Below are 16,809 nucleotides of genomic sequence, written 5' to 3'. Positions count from 1 at the left end.
GTTGTTTTTTTAACAAGCTTGTTAAACTTCCTGGCCTTTTCCTGACACCTTTGTATTCCTGTGCTAGTTTACGTTTAACATTCTAAAAGGAATTTATAGTCCTTAAAATCAAAACTATTTGGCACGCCTCCCAAAGTCATTCATTCAAACTTTTTAATAAGCTAATGTTGCAAGACCCCAAATAATATTTTCGGGCTCCGAGCCGAGTCTGGCAGCATCGCTAAACAACTGCATTTTACTCCAAGAAGTAAGAATGAATCACTGCAGACAGGCAATACCACAGTCCAGGCGGTGTTATAAATTTCTTTTTTTTTGGCATGGCGCTTTGGGTGGAAGCTGAATTATTGAATTCTGATCCTAACAGAGGGAAAAATTCGTCAAATTGCTGGACCAGCTGCATAACTCTCTGAGGATCGACCTTTCGAAATACCGGGTATGTAAGAATTTTTTTCTTTTAAAAAAAAAAACAACAATTGGTGTTTACAGGTGTGTGTGTGCGCGATGAGATTTTATAAAAAAAATGTATCGAAAAATTAATTGTGTCGTTTTTGATATTTTCAACATTTAAACCTTGAAAAATGACAAGCGACTGTTGTGTATTTCTGTTATATCCGACCGCTCGTTCAACGCAGTGCTTTGAGAACGTATTCATGTCCATTTATGTTCTTTTTTCCCCCACATCTTGTCTTAAAACTGCGCTGTGTTTGTATGTATTCACCCTCCTGCGTTGTTACTGCGTGGAACCGCTGCAGTTACAGCAGCAAGACTCGGTCTGCGTCAGAGTTGCACAGGTAAAAACTGAGATTTTTGCCTTTTATGCAAAATTGCTCCAAATCAGATTAGATAGGGAAGATTTGGGAACATCAATTTTAACATTACTATTCTCTATTGGATTTAATAGACTTTCTCTGGTTGTTGATTGGTTTTGTTCTGCTGGAGGGTGAACTTCACCCACAGCATCTTTTGATATTCAGCACCGTCCATCTGACCAGCTTCCTCATCCCCACAGCACAACACTGCCACCACCGTGTTGTCCTCTGGCGATGATGCAGGGTAATTTGCAGGTTTAGTTTTCCTCCATGCGTCGTCTGTTGCCAAAATGTATCCGGATCACCATCCTATACCTACCTTTTCTTTCTTCTTTTTGAATAAAATGCATTAAAAAACGGCTGGTTGCTATTCAATAAATATAACTCATAATTAAAACGCCATCTGATATACAATCCAACACAACCCGTTTAAAGTCATTCGTAACAAACTCAACTTTGCCATAGATGCCACTCTTTCACATCCGCTCATGTTTAAAATAATAATAGAAAATGCAATAAAACAGTAAAATCTACTCATGCCCCACTTTTCAGGTTGTTTCTTTTCAAAAGAAAATAAAACTATGTGCCGTTTTATATCCACACCGCTATTAGACATAACCTTTAAAAGGATCTGTCGCGATAAAGCTCAATAAAATAGAATAAAATATGCGGCTACGGTGGGACTAAATGTAAAAACGCCCAAGAGGTGTAAGTGCTGAATGTTCTGCATTTGGTTTTTTTTTTTAGCCGCTTGGAAAAGTGGAATCTGTATGCTTACATTACAATTTTTTTTGTGCTAAAATATGACGTGTAAGACAGCAGCACACGTCGGTAGTGCCAGTTCATGGTGTATTCACATGTATCTGAGTATGTAAATTTGATAGGTAGTGTATTTACACTTAGAAACATGAAAGTCTTCATTATTATGTTTGTTGGTGATATGTCTGTCTGAAATAAATTATCATCATCCTCATCATGATTGTTGCCAGTTATGGCTCGTCTGCAGAAGCAGTAGGTGTGATAAACACCGAGGATAAAGGTTGTTGTTTCATACTAAAAATTCGAATTGAGACGAATTGCTCCGCAAATGCCTCCGCAGACCCGCCGGACGCCGACGCCGTTGAGCAAACGACATCCGCTGATGTGTAATTTGGAATATTTATGTCGCTGCAACGCTGGTAAAAAACAAAAAGAAAAAAGGAGATTTTGCAACTACAGCGTGGTGGTGAGAGGCAGTCATGTTTCCCTCCCAGCTATAGGGGCTCTTATGTTTGTGGTTGAGCTGCAGTGTCATCATTAATTGCTAGTTACTCACCACACACACCGTGCAGGAGCCGTAAACAGGAGCTGATGCACACGCTGCTACAGCTGCTGCTGCGAAGTTGGAAACTTTAACGTCCTGCAGCGGTGAAGCAGCTCTTCCAGTGGGAATCGCCCGCCGGTGATTATCTCAAGAATATTCACCGGAGCAACATATCACAAAGCAGCTCGCTGTGTGTGTGCGTGCACGTGTGTGTTACCTGATACCAGTGCAATAACAAATCTTTATGGGAGATAACAGCTTTTATTGAATGGGTTATCTGAAAACAGGGATGTATTGATCCACGACTGCAAAATTATTCATTTGAAAGTCTGTGATGGCATTTTCGAAGCCGTACGTGCTGCGTTGTAAGGAAACGCGTGTAACCTCACGCTCACACCGACTGGGAGAAATATTGTCACTTTATAAGGTGTCGTAAAATGCCGTCGCCCAGCGGGGTCACTCTCACTTGTTAGCCCATATATGGGATGACACCGGTTCATTTGTCATGGCCATTAGTTCAGTGATTGCTGCTGAGTGATAAGCCTCGGGGAGCACCTCTCTGCTCTTAATTATGGCGCTTTATATAGGATTTTCTGGTTGACTTGTTACAAAAATGGCATGAATGTGTTTGATTTAGCCTGCTGTCACCTTCATGTATTAATATGATGAATTCTCAGGCTGCACGGTGTGGCGCTGTCGCCGCCCCTCACATGACATGTAGCCTTTATTTTCTATCATCTTGTTCAATGACGGATAAGATCCATCGGCTGAGGTTAAACGGTGGCAGGTCGGCGCCGGGATGTTTTCTGCAAACAGGATTCCAGAGCAGCCAAGTCTTTATGATGAAAAAGAGGAAGTCCATAGTTTTGTGCGAGACTAACTTTGAAAGTTTTACTAAAGGAGAGTTATGGAGAATCTGAGGATTGTTTTAAATTCTCTTATTTTTTACACTTGTGGAAAAATAATATTCACGTAACCAAGAAAGTTTTTTGTTGCCGAGACTCGACGCTGCAAACTACTGTTGAATACGTGCATTTTTTTTTTTCATTTCTAGAATAAATCACTTCATTTTTAACCTCAAGATCGGACATTTATTATATACGAGTCCATAATTTATGAACAAAGGTTTTCTTGATACAGAATGAATTATAGATTTATTGTACCACCTCCAGAATGAGATTATTAACAGAAAATTGAAGCTCGTATTATGTGGACTTTGCTGATGTATAATTTGTCCATAAGTTTTATCCTCCTATTAGACATTAGGTAAAACTGGAGTTAAGCAACAATCAGACTAATTATGGTTATGAATCCAACCGCAAAAAAAAAAAAAAAACTTTTCAGTTTTGCACTTCATTAACAACATTATGAGATGTTACATTTCTGGCGGATGTTTTCTTTAAAATGCTGATCAGAAGTAAAGTAAGAAAAATACTGTAGATATCAAATCAATTAATTCATCAAATCAATCGCTGATTGGTTTTCCACTACATGAACATTTGGGCTTAAAGAGACAGTGATCATTTTGTAGATACACATCTGATTTCAGCAACTTTAATGACAAATCTCTCACATATTGTTTCTCTTATTATTGTGAGATTTAGCAAGTAGAAATAACTTTGGTAATTCTTCCTAGCCGAATACAAGTTTGGACTGACTTAACTCAAACAGTGAGAAGGAAAAAAGGTGCATTTGTCTCTTTATTCAAGAGACAGAGTAAAAGAAAGAGATTAATCGCACTCTAGCGCTGTGATTAATCACAATTAATCACTATGCCTAACTTTGTTGGCTTGAACTGTGAAAGAAATGCTCATTTTCGAAATGCTTAAAGCCTAACATCTTAGTTTCCCAAACTTTCACCCTCAGGAAGGTTTAAAGAAGCAATTTTGCTACAAACTTTATTTAGAAACGTTGAGCTTCACCGGAAGAATATTTCATCATCATAATAAGTAGGCTACGTACTACCTTGATTTCATCAGTCTGACTCTCCTCTCTCATCCTTTCACACACGTTTGCAACTCTGCATTGTTGACCGCAGGACAAAACCGTGTAATGTGCTTCTGTGAACTAGCTAACCCTACTGTTAGCTAGTCTCTCTAGCTAGCTAATCCCAGTCTCTGTAGCTAGCTAACCTTAGGCTTGGCTGGAGGGGGTTTTAAGTCAAAATAGGTAAACGGTAACACGTTACCATTGACAGCCCTTTCTGCTCATGGAAATTAATGTAAAGAATTGTTGGAAAGAACTTAATTTTCCAGAATAATCCCTAAAGAGTTAATCCTGTTAGACAGTCATACCCATCCTGTATTCCTCTTTCTGCTCACACACCCTTCTATATATACACACACCGTCTGAATTCATCTCCTGCTCATTCATTTGTTGCTCTGAAGAGCAGATATTACAGTATGCGGGCACAATCCTGCACACGCTGTGTGCACAGCGTTGTGTATGTTTCCCCGCTGACAGCGTGACAGTAAGCTGTAGCTGAAGGATGACCCAGTCACCTTTAACGTGGCACATAAAGCAACACGTTGTCGACTCGGGGGGGTCGGGCAGCGCTTTTGTTCCTCTGTTCTGAGCAACAGTGTGAAGTCCCCAGTGATTACAGAGCAGCAGGTACGACTGACGAAAGACGGCTTTTTCCGAGACGGGCTGAAGTCGCTAATAGTGAGGGGTACGATTAAGAGGACTTGGCAGCGGAGGTGGATCTGAAACGGATGAAGAAGAAGAAGAAGAAGATAAAAAAAGGTGCGGAAGGATGACAGAGAAGGAGAAGGGGGGTAAGTGAAGGAGAGAAGGCCCCTGCTATCGTCACACGGCCCTGGCTGTCTGCCTGCGAAGGAAAAGCTGCGACATATCACATTGCGTTCACCTGCCAGGTCTGCCCTGCTGTTCTCTTATCAACGTCGCCACAGACCGGCGGTTCACGCACGCCCTCTCATCCACAAGCCCTTCCGTTCTTTGTTTTGTTTTTTTCTTTCCGTGGCGTCCCGCAGAGCCGACCTGCCACTGTTCCGCCGTAATAAGATTCAGATCTGGCTGCTCCGCTCACTCACCATATGGATTTCCCTATAATGTCAGTCTGAGGGAGATTGAGTTTGCTTTTGTAAAACAGAGGGGCTTGAATCAGCAGAGAGAGGGAGCTTGGAGTTCAGCTGTCGCTCCACATTTGACCACATATGCACTTTTTTTCTCCCCTCCTCCTCCTTCTCCTTCAGCTTTGCTCCCGACGGCGCTGATGCATGGTGACACCTTGTATAGCAAATCTCTGCTAGCTGGGATTTTGCAAGTCTCTCTGGGTAGAGCATTAAATCGCTGGGTGGGACGGGGGATTCATGAAGCAGAGTGGTCTTCGCCAAGTTTTTTTTTTTTTTTCTTTTTTGCAGTGGTTTTGTGCTAGCCGTTTGTTTATTTCCGCACTTGGGAGCAGATTTAGATTCTAACTACAGGCAGAAACAAACACCAACCAACAAGTCCAGCAAATGAGAGCGACTTGCAAGAATCTGGTGTCGGGTCACAGTTCTTTAGCCACAAACACAACAAATGGAATATAATCATTAAAGAAATATATTTTTTTTTTACATTTTTAATAACAAACAACTCCAGGTAAACTGATAAGACCCCCCTTAAAGGAGGAGGAACTAGATGGATGGATGGATGGATGGATGGATGGATGGATGGATGGATGGATGGATGGATGGATGGATGGATAGATGGATAGATGGATAGATAGATAGATAGATAGATAGATAGATAGATAAATAGATAGATAGATAGATACTCACTCACTCACTCACTCACTCACTCACTCCCCTCTCCATTTGGAAATCCAACACAATTTTGACAATTCATCCCCCCAAAAACATTTTTAACAAAAATATCAAGCACATTTAATGCCAAAAAGATCATTTACAGATTCTGCTAGGTAGCTTCTGTTTTTCATGAAACCAGCTGAAAGTTTCTCTCTTCCTTCTGCTCTGCTTTCAGCCGTTGGTATTTTTTCTCCTGTGCCATCTACGTAACGGATATGTAGCTTTGGTCTTTGAGAAAGTAGTACTCTCTTTCTGAGGCTTTAAATGACATTGACATAGAAAAACTTTCCTTTAAATTCTGGCAGAAAACTAATTTAAATGTGGGCTGGCCGAAAGATGCTACCTGAGCTGGTATTTTAAGTCAGATCTGTATGCTAACCTTGTTTACACATTTAGCACCTTTAAATCCTTCCGAGAAATATCAGTGTTCAGAGAAAACATTGAGGAATTTGTTCTGTTGGTTTAGTTTGGTTTAGTATCTGCCCCATTTTCTTAAAAAGGAGTTCAGGGATTTTTACAGTGACATAATTCTGGTTTGCTGCTTTAAACGTTTTCTTTTGCTTCCTGTACTGATAAAGAGAAAGGAAACCACAAATCATCCCAGTTGCACAATTATCCCCGTTTTCTCATCGTCACAAGAAAGCAGGAGTGAAAACATAATTTTATCGTTTCTCGAGGAAAGAATTGTTTGGGAAACAAAAGCTTTGGGTGCACAGAAAGTATTTGGGATTATCTAGTTCTTTGCTGAACAAAACCTGCATAATCCAGATCTTGCCGTTGCAAACGCATGATAGACAATGTAGAGAATCCCGCCAGAGAAGGTAGGTTTTTATCACCTGTCACATAGGGCGGGGGATGAGACACCTACCCGGCAAAACTGTCGAGAAAAACGTGAAAATCTCGAAAGTCGTTGAAATGATTGAACGTGTAAAGTTTTTGCTTGGTTGAAAAACAAATTAACGAGCTACAGAACAATATTTACGACACCTTTGATGAGTATTTGCAATGAGAGACGAGGAATTCTCTGCTTAACGCAGAAGTGGGTCACGGTGGCTGCAGCTATTTGCATCTGAGTCATCACGCCTCTCTCTGTATCCGTTTTCCTTTTTTTCATTTTTCTTTTTTTTTTTTTATGGGAGATCCCTTGAGTTTCCCTGTTCAGATGAGACCACCGCACGCGCACGCTGGTTCTGCCTTGAATCTTGCGGAGGTTTATGTCAGTTGAACAATCTTATTAAGCACAAAACACACAGCTATCGGAGCGCTGTCTCAGATCAAATATACCCATAAACACTCAGTGGATTCAAACAAAAATACAACTACATAAATGTTTGGAAATACTACTCAGCAGAAAATGTTACATGTTGCAGTTTTGGGTTAAGAACGTATTTTATAGCTGATATTTTGAACAACTATTCAGTTCAATAACTTAACCCTCCCCCCCCAAAACAATTCACAACAAAATGAATTAAATAAATAACCAACTAAAACTTAAACCTATATTCAGTAGTTCATTCCAATTAATACTTAATGCAGCATATTCATTTTTGAGACTAAAAACAGAGATTTTGTCACATTACAGCCACAAACTTCAATCTACATTATTAACTGAAGACACTTTGGTAAGATGAGACCAAGCATAGCTTTTTTTTTTTTTTTGGTCTGAAACAAAACTTCTACTGCTCTTTATGCTCGTTTTCACACTGTGAAACATGGTGCTGGCAGAATCATGCTGTGGGATTTCCTTTTTTTTTTTTCCCCCAGCAGGGACAGAGTTGATAGGAAAATACATGAAGCTAAATCCAATTGAAATCTAAACTGAGGCAGAGGTTCACCTTCAGGAAGGCACAAAGCACGGCCAGATGACGGAATAGTTTGGCTTAAATCATATTCATATGTTAAAATGGAGCAGGAAAAGTCCAGAACTACATTAAAATGGCGTATCTGTGGCATAACTTGGTAACTGAGATAATTTACAGTCTGTAGTTGGGTTGAACAATGAAGGGATGTGCTGTTAAGTATTGATTCAGATTATAATTGTACACCACACTTTTAAAAAGAGACAAAAAAACAGTCTAAACCGCAGATATCTTACAATTAACTGTTTTGCACAACTTTTATTCATTTTTTGGCATAAAATCTCCATTAAACTTTTGAAGGTTTCAATTTTAACTGAAAAAAAATCAAACATTCAAGTTTTAAAAGTATCTTAGCAAACCACTGTACAAACAGTCCTGCTCTGATCATCATAAATTAAGATCGAATTCAGGGAATCGTGAAATGACAGATGTGGCCGTGCCGATATTTAGCATGTTGTTTAAATTACAATGGCCTAACTAAGAGTTGTTTCCACACACTAGCTTCAAAGCTCTATATGGTAAATTGCATAGGCCTGCATAAACACTGGAGGAGGATTTGTGAAACGGTTTGAAGTTGGTAATGATTTGCTTGCTCTTCCTCGCTGTGTGAACTGTTTTTTGTTTTTGATGATAAGCAGCAGCTGCTGCCGTTGCTGCTGCAGAGTTTGGGCTCTGGTCCAAAATAAGATCCGGCGCCGACAACACCAGAGACAAACACCTCAAAGCTCATCAGCATCACTTGCTCCCTGTCATCTTTCTAAGGCACTGATGATGTTTGTCTTGACTTTTGGCTCACAGATGGATTCCCTGCTTTAGTTTACTCATCTGATGGTGCTGGTGTTTTTTCTCCATCTCTCCTGTGTTTTTTGTTTGTTTTTTTTCTTCCTGTTTCTTCTACTGAGCTTGCTTCTTGCTGTCACTGTCGCTTTTCAGACAACAGCTCAGATAGCTAAAGCTCTCTTTTTGACATTATTGTTAACACCTGGAGAAAGGAACCCCCTAATGTACAGCGTTTTTCAGACTGCATATCATTTGTTGCCCTCTAGCGTTTTCACATCATGTCAAGTTGCAGTCAGCTCGATGACGTTTATCAGAAATTGTGTGCGTTGTAAACCAGTGCTGTAATAGCTTTTCACTATAGTTTAGTTTTATTTCATTGTGACTTTATCTTCGTCTAATTCAGTTTTTAGAGTGGGTCTGCTAGTTTTTACTAGTCACTATTAGTTAAATTAAACTTAGTTTAAGTTTAGTTATTGTCGTAGTTTTAGTTTTTTCCATACTTCAGGCCATTTTCGGTGCGGAATTCAGTACTTTATTACAATACTTAATACTGAAAGTATTGTGATTATAGATATATCGTTTGGGTAATGAATACTCAGGAGAAGATACCAAAAATCAAAATGTATCAAATCAGTGATGGGACAACAAATCCCAACTATAAAACTATATTTGTGGCCATTTTGCGGATTAGCATAATCAATTTCACATCACAAAAATGAAGGACATTTTCGTGATGTTTTAGTTAGTTTTATAGATGCTTAATATAGTTGCAGTTAGTTTTAGATTTTTTCCCACTAATTAGCGTCTTTATTCATTTCAGCTAATGGAAATGGTTTCTCAATTTCAGTTTTTGTTATTTCTTTTTAAATTTATTTTATTTTTTTTATTTTCTTATTTTTTTCCTCCGAAGAGTTTTTTTACGGTGCTAGTGGCTCGTATTTTTTCCACAGTAGGCAGACAGGAAGGAGGGTGAGGAGAGGGAGGAAGACATGCGGCAAAGGTCGTCGGGACCGGGAGTCGAACTTGCGACGTCCGCATCGAGGACTAAGGCCTCCAAACGTGGGGCGTGCTAACCCCCTGCGCCACCACAGCACGCCCCCAGTTTTTGTTATTTTGTTAGTGTTGGCTAACCTTGCTGTAAACAACCGTCCTCCACTGCGAAGAGAAAACTGCTGAGCCAAACAGGTTTGCAACAACAGACAGACTTCAGTTCGAAAACAGCGAAGAACCTCGACGTCATAACTCCCCCTCCTGCGAATGTGTCCTGAGAAATCAAACTCTATGGGACAAATCCCAGACAGAGCACTCAGGGGAAATGAGAATCCAGCAGATTGCAAAGGAAGGCAAATAGACCCAGATCTGCTTTAGAATCTGTGACACTGTATCTGCTATTTACAGATTCTCTTCTGACTGACCTTGAGAGATATTTTGCAAAGGAGATCGGACAAAGCAGTCAGAGACATATTCCCCGCCTTTGTGACTTTCACGCCACACTTTTCAGGTTTTTACCTGCACAAATTTTCCTTCCATTTCACAATTTCTCTAGACATCAAACTGCAAGTTTTTGGATGTTTTCTTTAACTGTTCCAGTGGAGGCATTGATCTCCTATTAAACCACACTTTATACTTTACAGATTTACAGATTTTGTGACCATTATGCTGTATAAAGGCAACAAAAAGGCTACCACTGGTTGGCATTCATGACTCTCACGCAGCTGAATCAACTGTCACTCAATACTTGACTTCAGTTGGACTTCACTAGCCACAGTTAGCAGTAAAATGTTCTTGTTTTCCTGAATCCATTACTTAAAAGCTAAACCTTGAAGCCTTTTATCGTCCAAACAGAAGTAGAAAATAAGACTTTATTTTTAGTGTGCAGATTTAAATTCATTATTACGTGAGGGTCAGATAGAAGGCAGAGCGAAAAATGTGAAAACCACGTATTTTGGAGTGCAGTTTCAGCTCTTTTCGATGTCATTTTTATTTGATATAAATGCTAATGTCACCATCAATATATTCTCTGTAAAACCAGGAGAGCTTTTTCTTACTTTACATGAGAATGCTGCAGACTTACCGTATTATGCCTCTTTGAAATACACACAACGGACTTAAGTCAGTGTATTAAAGCTGCAGTGAGTGTGATACGATGAGTGTCTCCGACATGTCTAATATTCAAATTGTTCAATTGTATGCGGAAAGGGAAACAATGCCGTGCTCTCCAGCTATACTGTGTCGATTTCTAGGTTAACTACAATTTCTCTTGAATACAATCTGACCTAAAAGGAATTGTTAAATAAAAAAAAACAACCAGTAATTCAACATGTTCATAAATGCAAAACCATATTTTTGATGTAATCTATCAACCACATTCCTTAGATCTAGCTACAGTGTTAAAATAATATATATATATAATTAAAAAAACAACTTTTATTAGGTCTTTTGGAATCAGTTGCAGAAACAGCTGAATTGTCTCAGGCTGTTCTGTCTAAATTAAGGGAATTTAAAAAGACTTGTAGGCAGTCACATCTGGCTGGAAATGATATGATTGACTATTATTCCCCGTTTTTTTCTTTTACTTAGTGGCTGGTAAATGTACTATTTTTTTTCTACACCTCGGAGAAGATGAAAAGTAATGGACGATGTGGCAAAAGCTGTGTAGAGCGTTTGTATATTTTATGGTGCTTTTGATTTCACGCTCAGATTTTGACAGTACTCAATGCTGCAGTCAAAGACATAAATAGTCCTTGTTAGATATTCAGTAGTGAAAAAAATAAGAAAAATCCTCTTTGAACAGATATAGCACATATGGTCTCTGTGGCAGCAAACAAAGACTGAGGAAGCGGATTATATGGAGGGGGAAAAAAATAAAATCTTGCCATTTTCCAAAAAGACATCAGCTATTAATTCTTGCAATAAATAGATTTTTAGTTTCAATCTTCACAATATTAGACTTTCCTCTAGTTAAACCATTAAAATCAGCGGGGAAAATACATCAGCAGTATAACAACTCGTCTAGCAGCCTAGCGGCTAAAGTGACGTAGCTTGACGTTTAGCTTGATGCTAACATTCTTCATAACGGTTTGGTTAGTCTGTGTAACTCGTTGCCAGCTTGTCAGATTTTTTTAATCAAGTGGTATTTTTTAAGGGGTCGGTGTATCCTCAAGACAATACAATTCATAATGACATTTTTTTGCCTGACAAAAATGTTTTGCTATAAAGTAGCAAACTCGTTTGCCAGGAGTTTGCTACTTTATAGCCTCATCACAACAGATCCACTGAAACACAAATATATACAGCTCTGGAAAAAAAAAGTTAAGAGACCACTTAAAATGATCAGTTTCTCTGATTTTAGTTTTTCTTATAGGTATTTGTTTGAGTAAAATGAACATTGTTCTTTTATTTTCTGAACTACTGACAACACGTCTCCGAAATTCCAAGCAAAAATGTAGTACTTATTTGTGGAAAATGGGAAATGGTCAAAATGGCGACAGAGATGCAGTGCTTTCAGACCTCAAATAATGCAAAGGAAACTAGTTCATGTTCATTTAGAAACAACAATACTAATGTTTTAACTCAGGAAGAGCTCAGAGATTAATATTTGGTGGAATAACAATGAGGTTTTCAATGGGGTTCAGTCCAGTGGTCTCTTCATTTTTTCCAAAGCTGTTGGAAAATATATACTCCCCTATGAATAAAAATAAATCAATGTTGGGTATGTGTTGCTGTTAATAGGGAGAATCATAACACGATAGCATTTACGCTTCTGGAAAACGGGAGCAGTATAATGGCTATAACCTCATTTCGTAATAATGCCGTTTGCATATTTTTAACAAGCTGATAACCGTGACAAATTTCCTCACAGTAATCATGTTGTGCAATTTTCATCTTGCTGCGTCTTCACCAGGGACTCACAGAAGCCTCTTGCAGCGTCTTGCAGACAAACCATGATGAAACACTTCAAGAATAGAGTAGTTCCTGTAAAAGCGGTGATGCGAAACAGCATCAGTAAGGCAGAAACAAAAAACAACAAGAGCAGAAGCCTCTATTGATTTTTCCTTTTCTTTTCGACATCAACAGCCAAATATAGCATATTTGCTCATAAGGATGCGTGTCGTGCTTGTTTGCCTGGCGGCTGTTTACTACTCTTTCACCTCTAAATTCGACTCTTCCTATTAATCATGAGCACGGAGGACAGAAACTGTAATTTCTCAGTAGGCCGCTGACTGTTTGTGAGACATTTAAAGGGCCTCCGCACTGTTTTCTCTCTGCTAGCTTTTTTTAGACCCTTCTGCAGTTGTTGCTGTCAATCATCTGTATCCGCTTTTTTTGCCTTCCTCGCCTCGTTCATCAGCTCTCGTGCTGAAGACGTGGATGCAGGTCTGCTCCAGCTGCTCGGCGTTAATCTCAGAACTCCCCGGCGCTGCCGTCGTCGAGCTCGGAGGCCGCCGTTGAGACGGGGTGCTCTGTTTTCCGAGCCCCCGATGTGAATTTATCGACGGCGTCGAGGAAGAGACGCAACGAGAACATTTTTATTAGAGCCCGGCGAGAGCTGGAGAAGTAGGATAATGCATGGAGCAGTAATGCGTTTCCTCCGAGCTGTCAGGGCTTTATATGCTCCCCACCCCCTGCCCCCGTCACGCTGCTCTGCGCCGCCTGATGACTTCATGGCCCTAAAATAGGGATTTTCATCAGCAGAGGCCTCCCCTGTCCACTAAACGATTAGACAGACTGTCATGTCGCCATGATTGCTTGGCATTCCTCGGTAATCAATTTTCCTGTTTTTTTGGGCCGACTAAGTGATATGACGTGTCAGGTGGAGCCGTGTGACGGTGCAAGGCTGCTTCCAGAAAGATGTCCTTCCCCCCTCATGTTGTGTTTTTTAAATTTTTTTATTTTTGCTCTCTTTGGTTGACTGCAGGACAACTTCCCGGCAGGAAACCCGGAGCGTCTCCAGGATCTGAAGTCCACCGTTGACCTGCTTACGAGCATCACTTTCTTCAGAATGAAGGTAACGTCCAGATTTGAGAATCTAAAAAGCCAGACAGTAAGAGGGGCAGTATTGTGTATTTTCCAGGTATCATCATTTAGCATCATTTTAAAGCACAATCAAGTAATTGTGTTGCCTTCAGTTGTTATAGAAATTTTACTTCATGATTTAACACCTTGAAATTGGGCCTTGGTCGCGCTGAAAACTTTTTTCTGAAACTCCGCCTTCAGGATGTCAGCACATCTCTCCTCTATTAACCCTTCAACAACATTTTTTTTACCAGCGTTACACTAAGAAGTAGCTCATAAAATGAGCTCAGCAGATGCATGGTTCCACCAGGTGTTTGCTATTTGCTTCTGGCTAGTCTGAAGGAGCTGGATCGGGGAAGCTTGGGAACTGGAGCTACTTGGAGGAGCTTCTTCTCAAAGACAGAGCTAGGTCCAGCGATGCGTATTGCTCGGCTGAATGGTTGCCACGGGAGATTAAACGATTTCTCAAACATGCATGAAAGAATCAAGGCAACACTCCAGGAATTAATTTTGATGACGGAATGGCATTACAACATGATGTAAAGCTCAAAAAAGTAGATTTTACAGAATACTGCCCCCTTTAACACAGATTGTACGTAAAATATGACAGGAATGCATGTGCTGTATGTTATATTTGACTCTCACAGTCCCATTGCCATTACGATTTCTTACATTTTCTGACACACACTGATTGTGTCGCTCCCCTGGAGGCGACTGGCGGTGCAGGGGCTAAGCAGCGTTAAAAAGCATAGTGTGTGTTGACATGTGTTCTGTTACTTGGTTAGGTACTTTTTAAAAGTTTTTCTTTTTATCTTGTTTGTACTCCTGCTGCCTTTTCAAATGCCTCTTGGGAATGAATATAGCTGTATTCAACTGAACTGAATACTTTCTGTTACAGATAGAAACCAACTATGATTCCAGCTAATTCTGAATAAATCCATTTAAAATCTGAACACTGTATCATCTTATTAATTTATTGTTGCAAAGAAGCTAATACATTTAGCATCTGCTGCAGAGCTGCTGTCTTTCTCTGAGGTGTTGACCTGTTTTCAACAAACAACCCTCATAGTGTGTTTAAAATTATCCTTGCCATGGTTCCAATGGCCCTTTGAAATGCCAGTGGAGGTTATTTTGACCCAGTGTCAGAAGAGCTTTTGAAATGACAAGTGTGACATTTAAAAAAGGGCTACTCTTGCTAAATTTCTCTCTTTGTTTTATGTATTTTTAGTAGAATAAGACTCGACCAGGAAGAAAACAACAAAAACAAAGCAAAACTTTCCATTGAAAAGTTAATCTCACTGTAAAGGTAGCTACTTCTGGCTCATTGTGTACTATAGGCAGAAGTACTAATGAGTTCCCTTCATTCATTAATGTTATGCCTGGATCTTACAGATTGTGTTTTAATTCATTTTAATGAGATCAAGAAAGATCAGTTAATTCAGAAAAATTGAAGCGTTATCCATTGTATTCGATAATATAGGATTATTCTAAATGTGAAAACCTCCACCCACATATAAAATTAAATTATTTAAGACCCATTCCATTTATTTTGCACGTGCTGCGTCCTGCTTTAAAACGGCTTCACAGTCCTACAAATGCTCTGCGCGTCGTAACGACCACGTGGCCGCTCTGGAGTCAAAAAGTCACCGCCATTTTCCTCGTTCCCCTGCTCCTCCTCTGGCAAACTACAGGATGCTGACTTGTTTCCAGGCGACAAGAAAAGCTCGGCTCCTTCCAGCTCCCTTTCTGTGGGTGGGTGGGTTCGGCGCACTGAGGCAGAGCTGAGATGGCAGCTGTGAGCGGAGGAATGAAAACTGTCACTTTAGGTCATCAAAGCCTTCACTCCGTGCCGTACCGATGCTGAGCCCCACACTGTAAAAAAAAACGGCCTCATTTTACGGTAAAAAACTGGCAGCTGAGTTGCCAGAAGTTTACCGTCTTTATACGGTAAAAGTCTGGCAACCAAAACTGCCATTTTTTTACCGTATTTCTAAAATACGGTAAAATTCTGGCAACCAAAGCTGCCAGTTTTTTACCGTATTTCTAAAATACGGTAAAATTCTGGCAACCACAGCTGCCAGTTTTTTACCGTATTTGCTAAATGCAGGATTTCACCGTATTTCTGAAATACGGTAAAATTCTGGCAACCACAGCTGCCAGTTTTTCACCGTATGTTGTAAATGCAGGATTTTACCGTATTTTTAATATACGGTAAAATTCTGGCAACCACAGCTGCCAGTTTTTTACCGTATGTTGTAAATGCAGGATTCTACCGTATTTTTAAAATACGGTAAAATACCGTACTTCCTAAAATATTTTAAAAAAAATAAAATGTGGTTTTGCCGTAGTAAATACGGTCATGCTGACTGAGGCATAATATCTACATGAGTGAAAAACACATCCAGACTGTATGATATATTGACATTTTATTGTAAACCCTCCCCCCCAAAAAAAACTTATGGTAAATTACTGGTCTCTGTTCCTACCAGAATTTTACCATACAAATTATAGTACAACAACCAAGGAAGTGTAACTTGTCAAGCATTTCTATACAGAAAGTTATAAAGAAAATAATTTCTAATTAAACAAAAATACAGATTACGAGTAATCCACTTAAAGAAACAATTTCTATTTAAAAAGTCAAGTTAAAAAAAGAACTGATTCTATTTTATGTCCAGTTTCCTCACGGTATTACTGAGATCTGGAAAACAAAAACAAAACAAACAGTATGTGTCCACATAAGAGATAACATATTGTAGAAGACAAAATGGTGATAAAAGGATTCTTGTTCTGGGTTGAGAGTCACAAGTCGCTGAGATCAGACGTTGCTCAGGATGGTTGTAGTCTTCCCAGTCACAGGTTGAAATTGAGACTCGCATGTTGTCAATCGGGTGTTTCCTCTCTGCTGGAAAACAAAAAGAAAAAGTTAGAAAGATGCACTACATGAACATCTTATTCGCTTAAATGTTTGTTTCACCTTTGTTGACTTGCATATGGACACAGGTACTTCAACCAGGTGGTGTGATCATTTCTGACTGAAAATTCAGTAGTTAAACCTTTGTTTGTTGTCAACAGGTGTGATCCTCTGGTCTGCAACCAGACAAAATACACAAACTAAAAACAAATATAACTGTTTTAGGCAATTTATGAAATAGATACTCACCATTTATCTGAGTCTCATGAAGGCCAATAGGTTGTCTTCAACCATTTATGTAAGTTACATTTCCTGCAAG

The 16,809-nt window shown here is 39.5% G+C and overlaps 1 protein-coding gene across 5 annotated transcripts in view; it reads left to right on the top strand.

Annotated features, from left to right (window-relative positions):
- Positions 1-16,809, top strand: part of unc13c (unc-13 homolog C (C. elegans)) — a 155,998-nt gene that overhangs the window by 59,315 nt on the left and 79,874 nt on the right. For all 5 annotated transcript variants that reach the window (XM_032560391.1, XM_032560390.1, XM_032560389.1 and 2 more), the window contains 2 exons: positions 365-433; positions 13,479-13,568. In XM_032560391.1, the coding sequence (XP_032416282.1) occupies positions 365-433; positions 13,479-13,568 (159 nt within the window). The remainder of the gene's footprint in view (positions 1-364; positions 434-13,478; positions 13,569-16,809) is intronic.

Source organism: Xiphophorus hellerii, chromosome 4, assembly GCF_003331165.1.
Source record: "Xiphophorus hellerii strain 12219 chromosome 4, Xiphophorus_hellerii-4.1, whole genome shotgun sequence".
Taxonomy (NCBI): Eukaryota; Metazoa; Chordata; class Actinopteri; order Cyprinodontiformes; family Poeciliidae; genus Xiphophorus; species Xiphophorus hellerii.
Note: the sequence above shows the minus strand (reverse complement) of the source record. Positions and strands in the feature narration are given on the sequence as shown.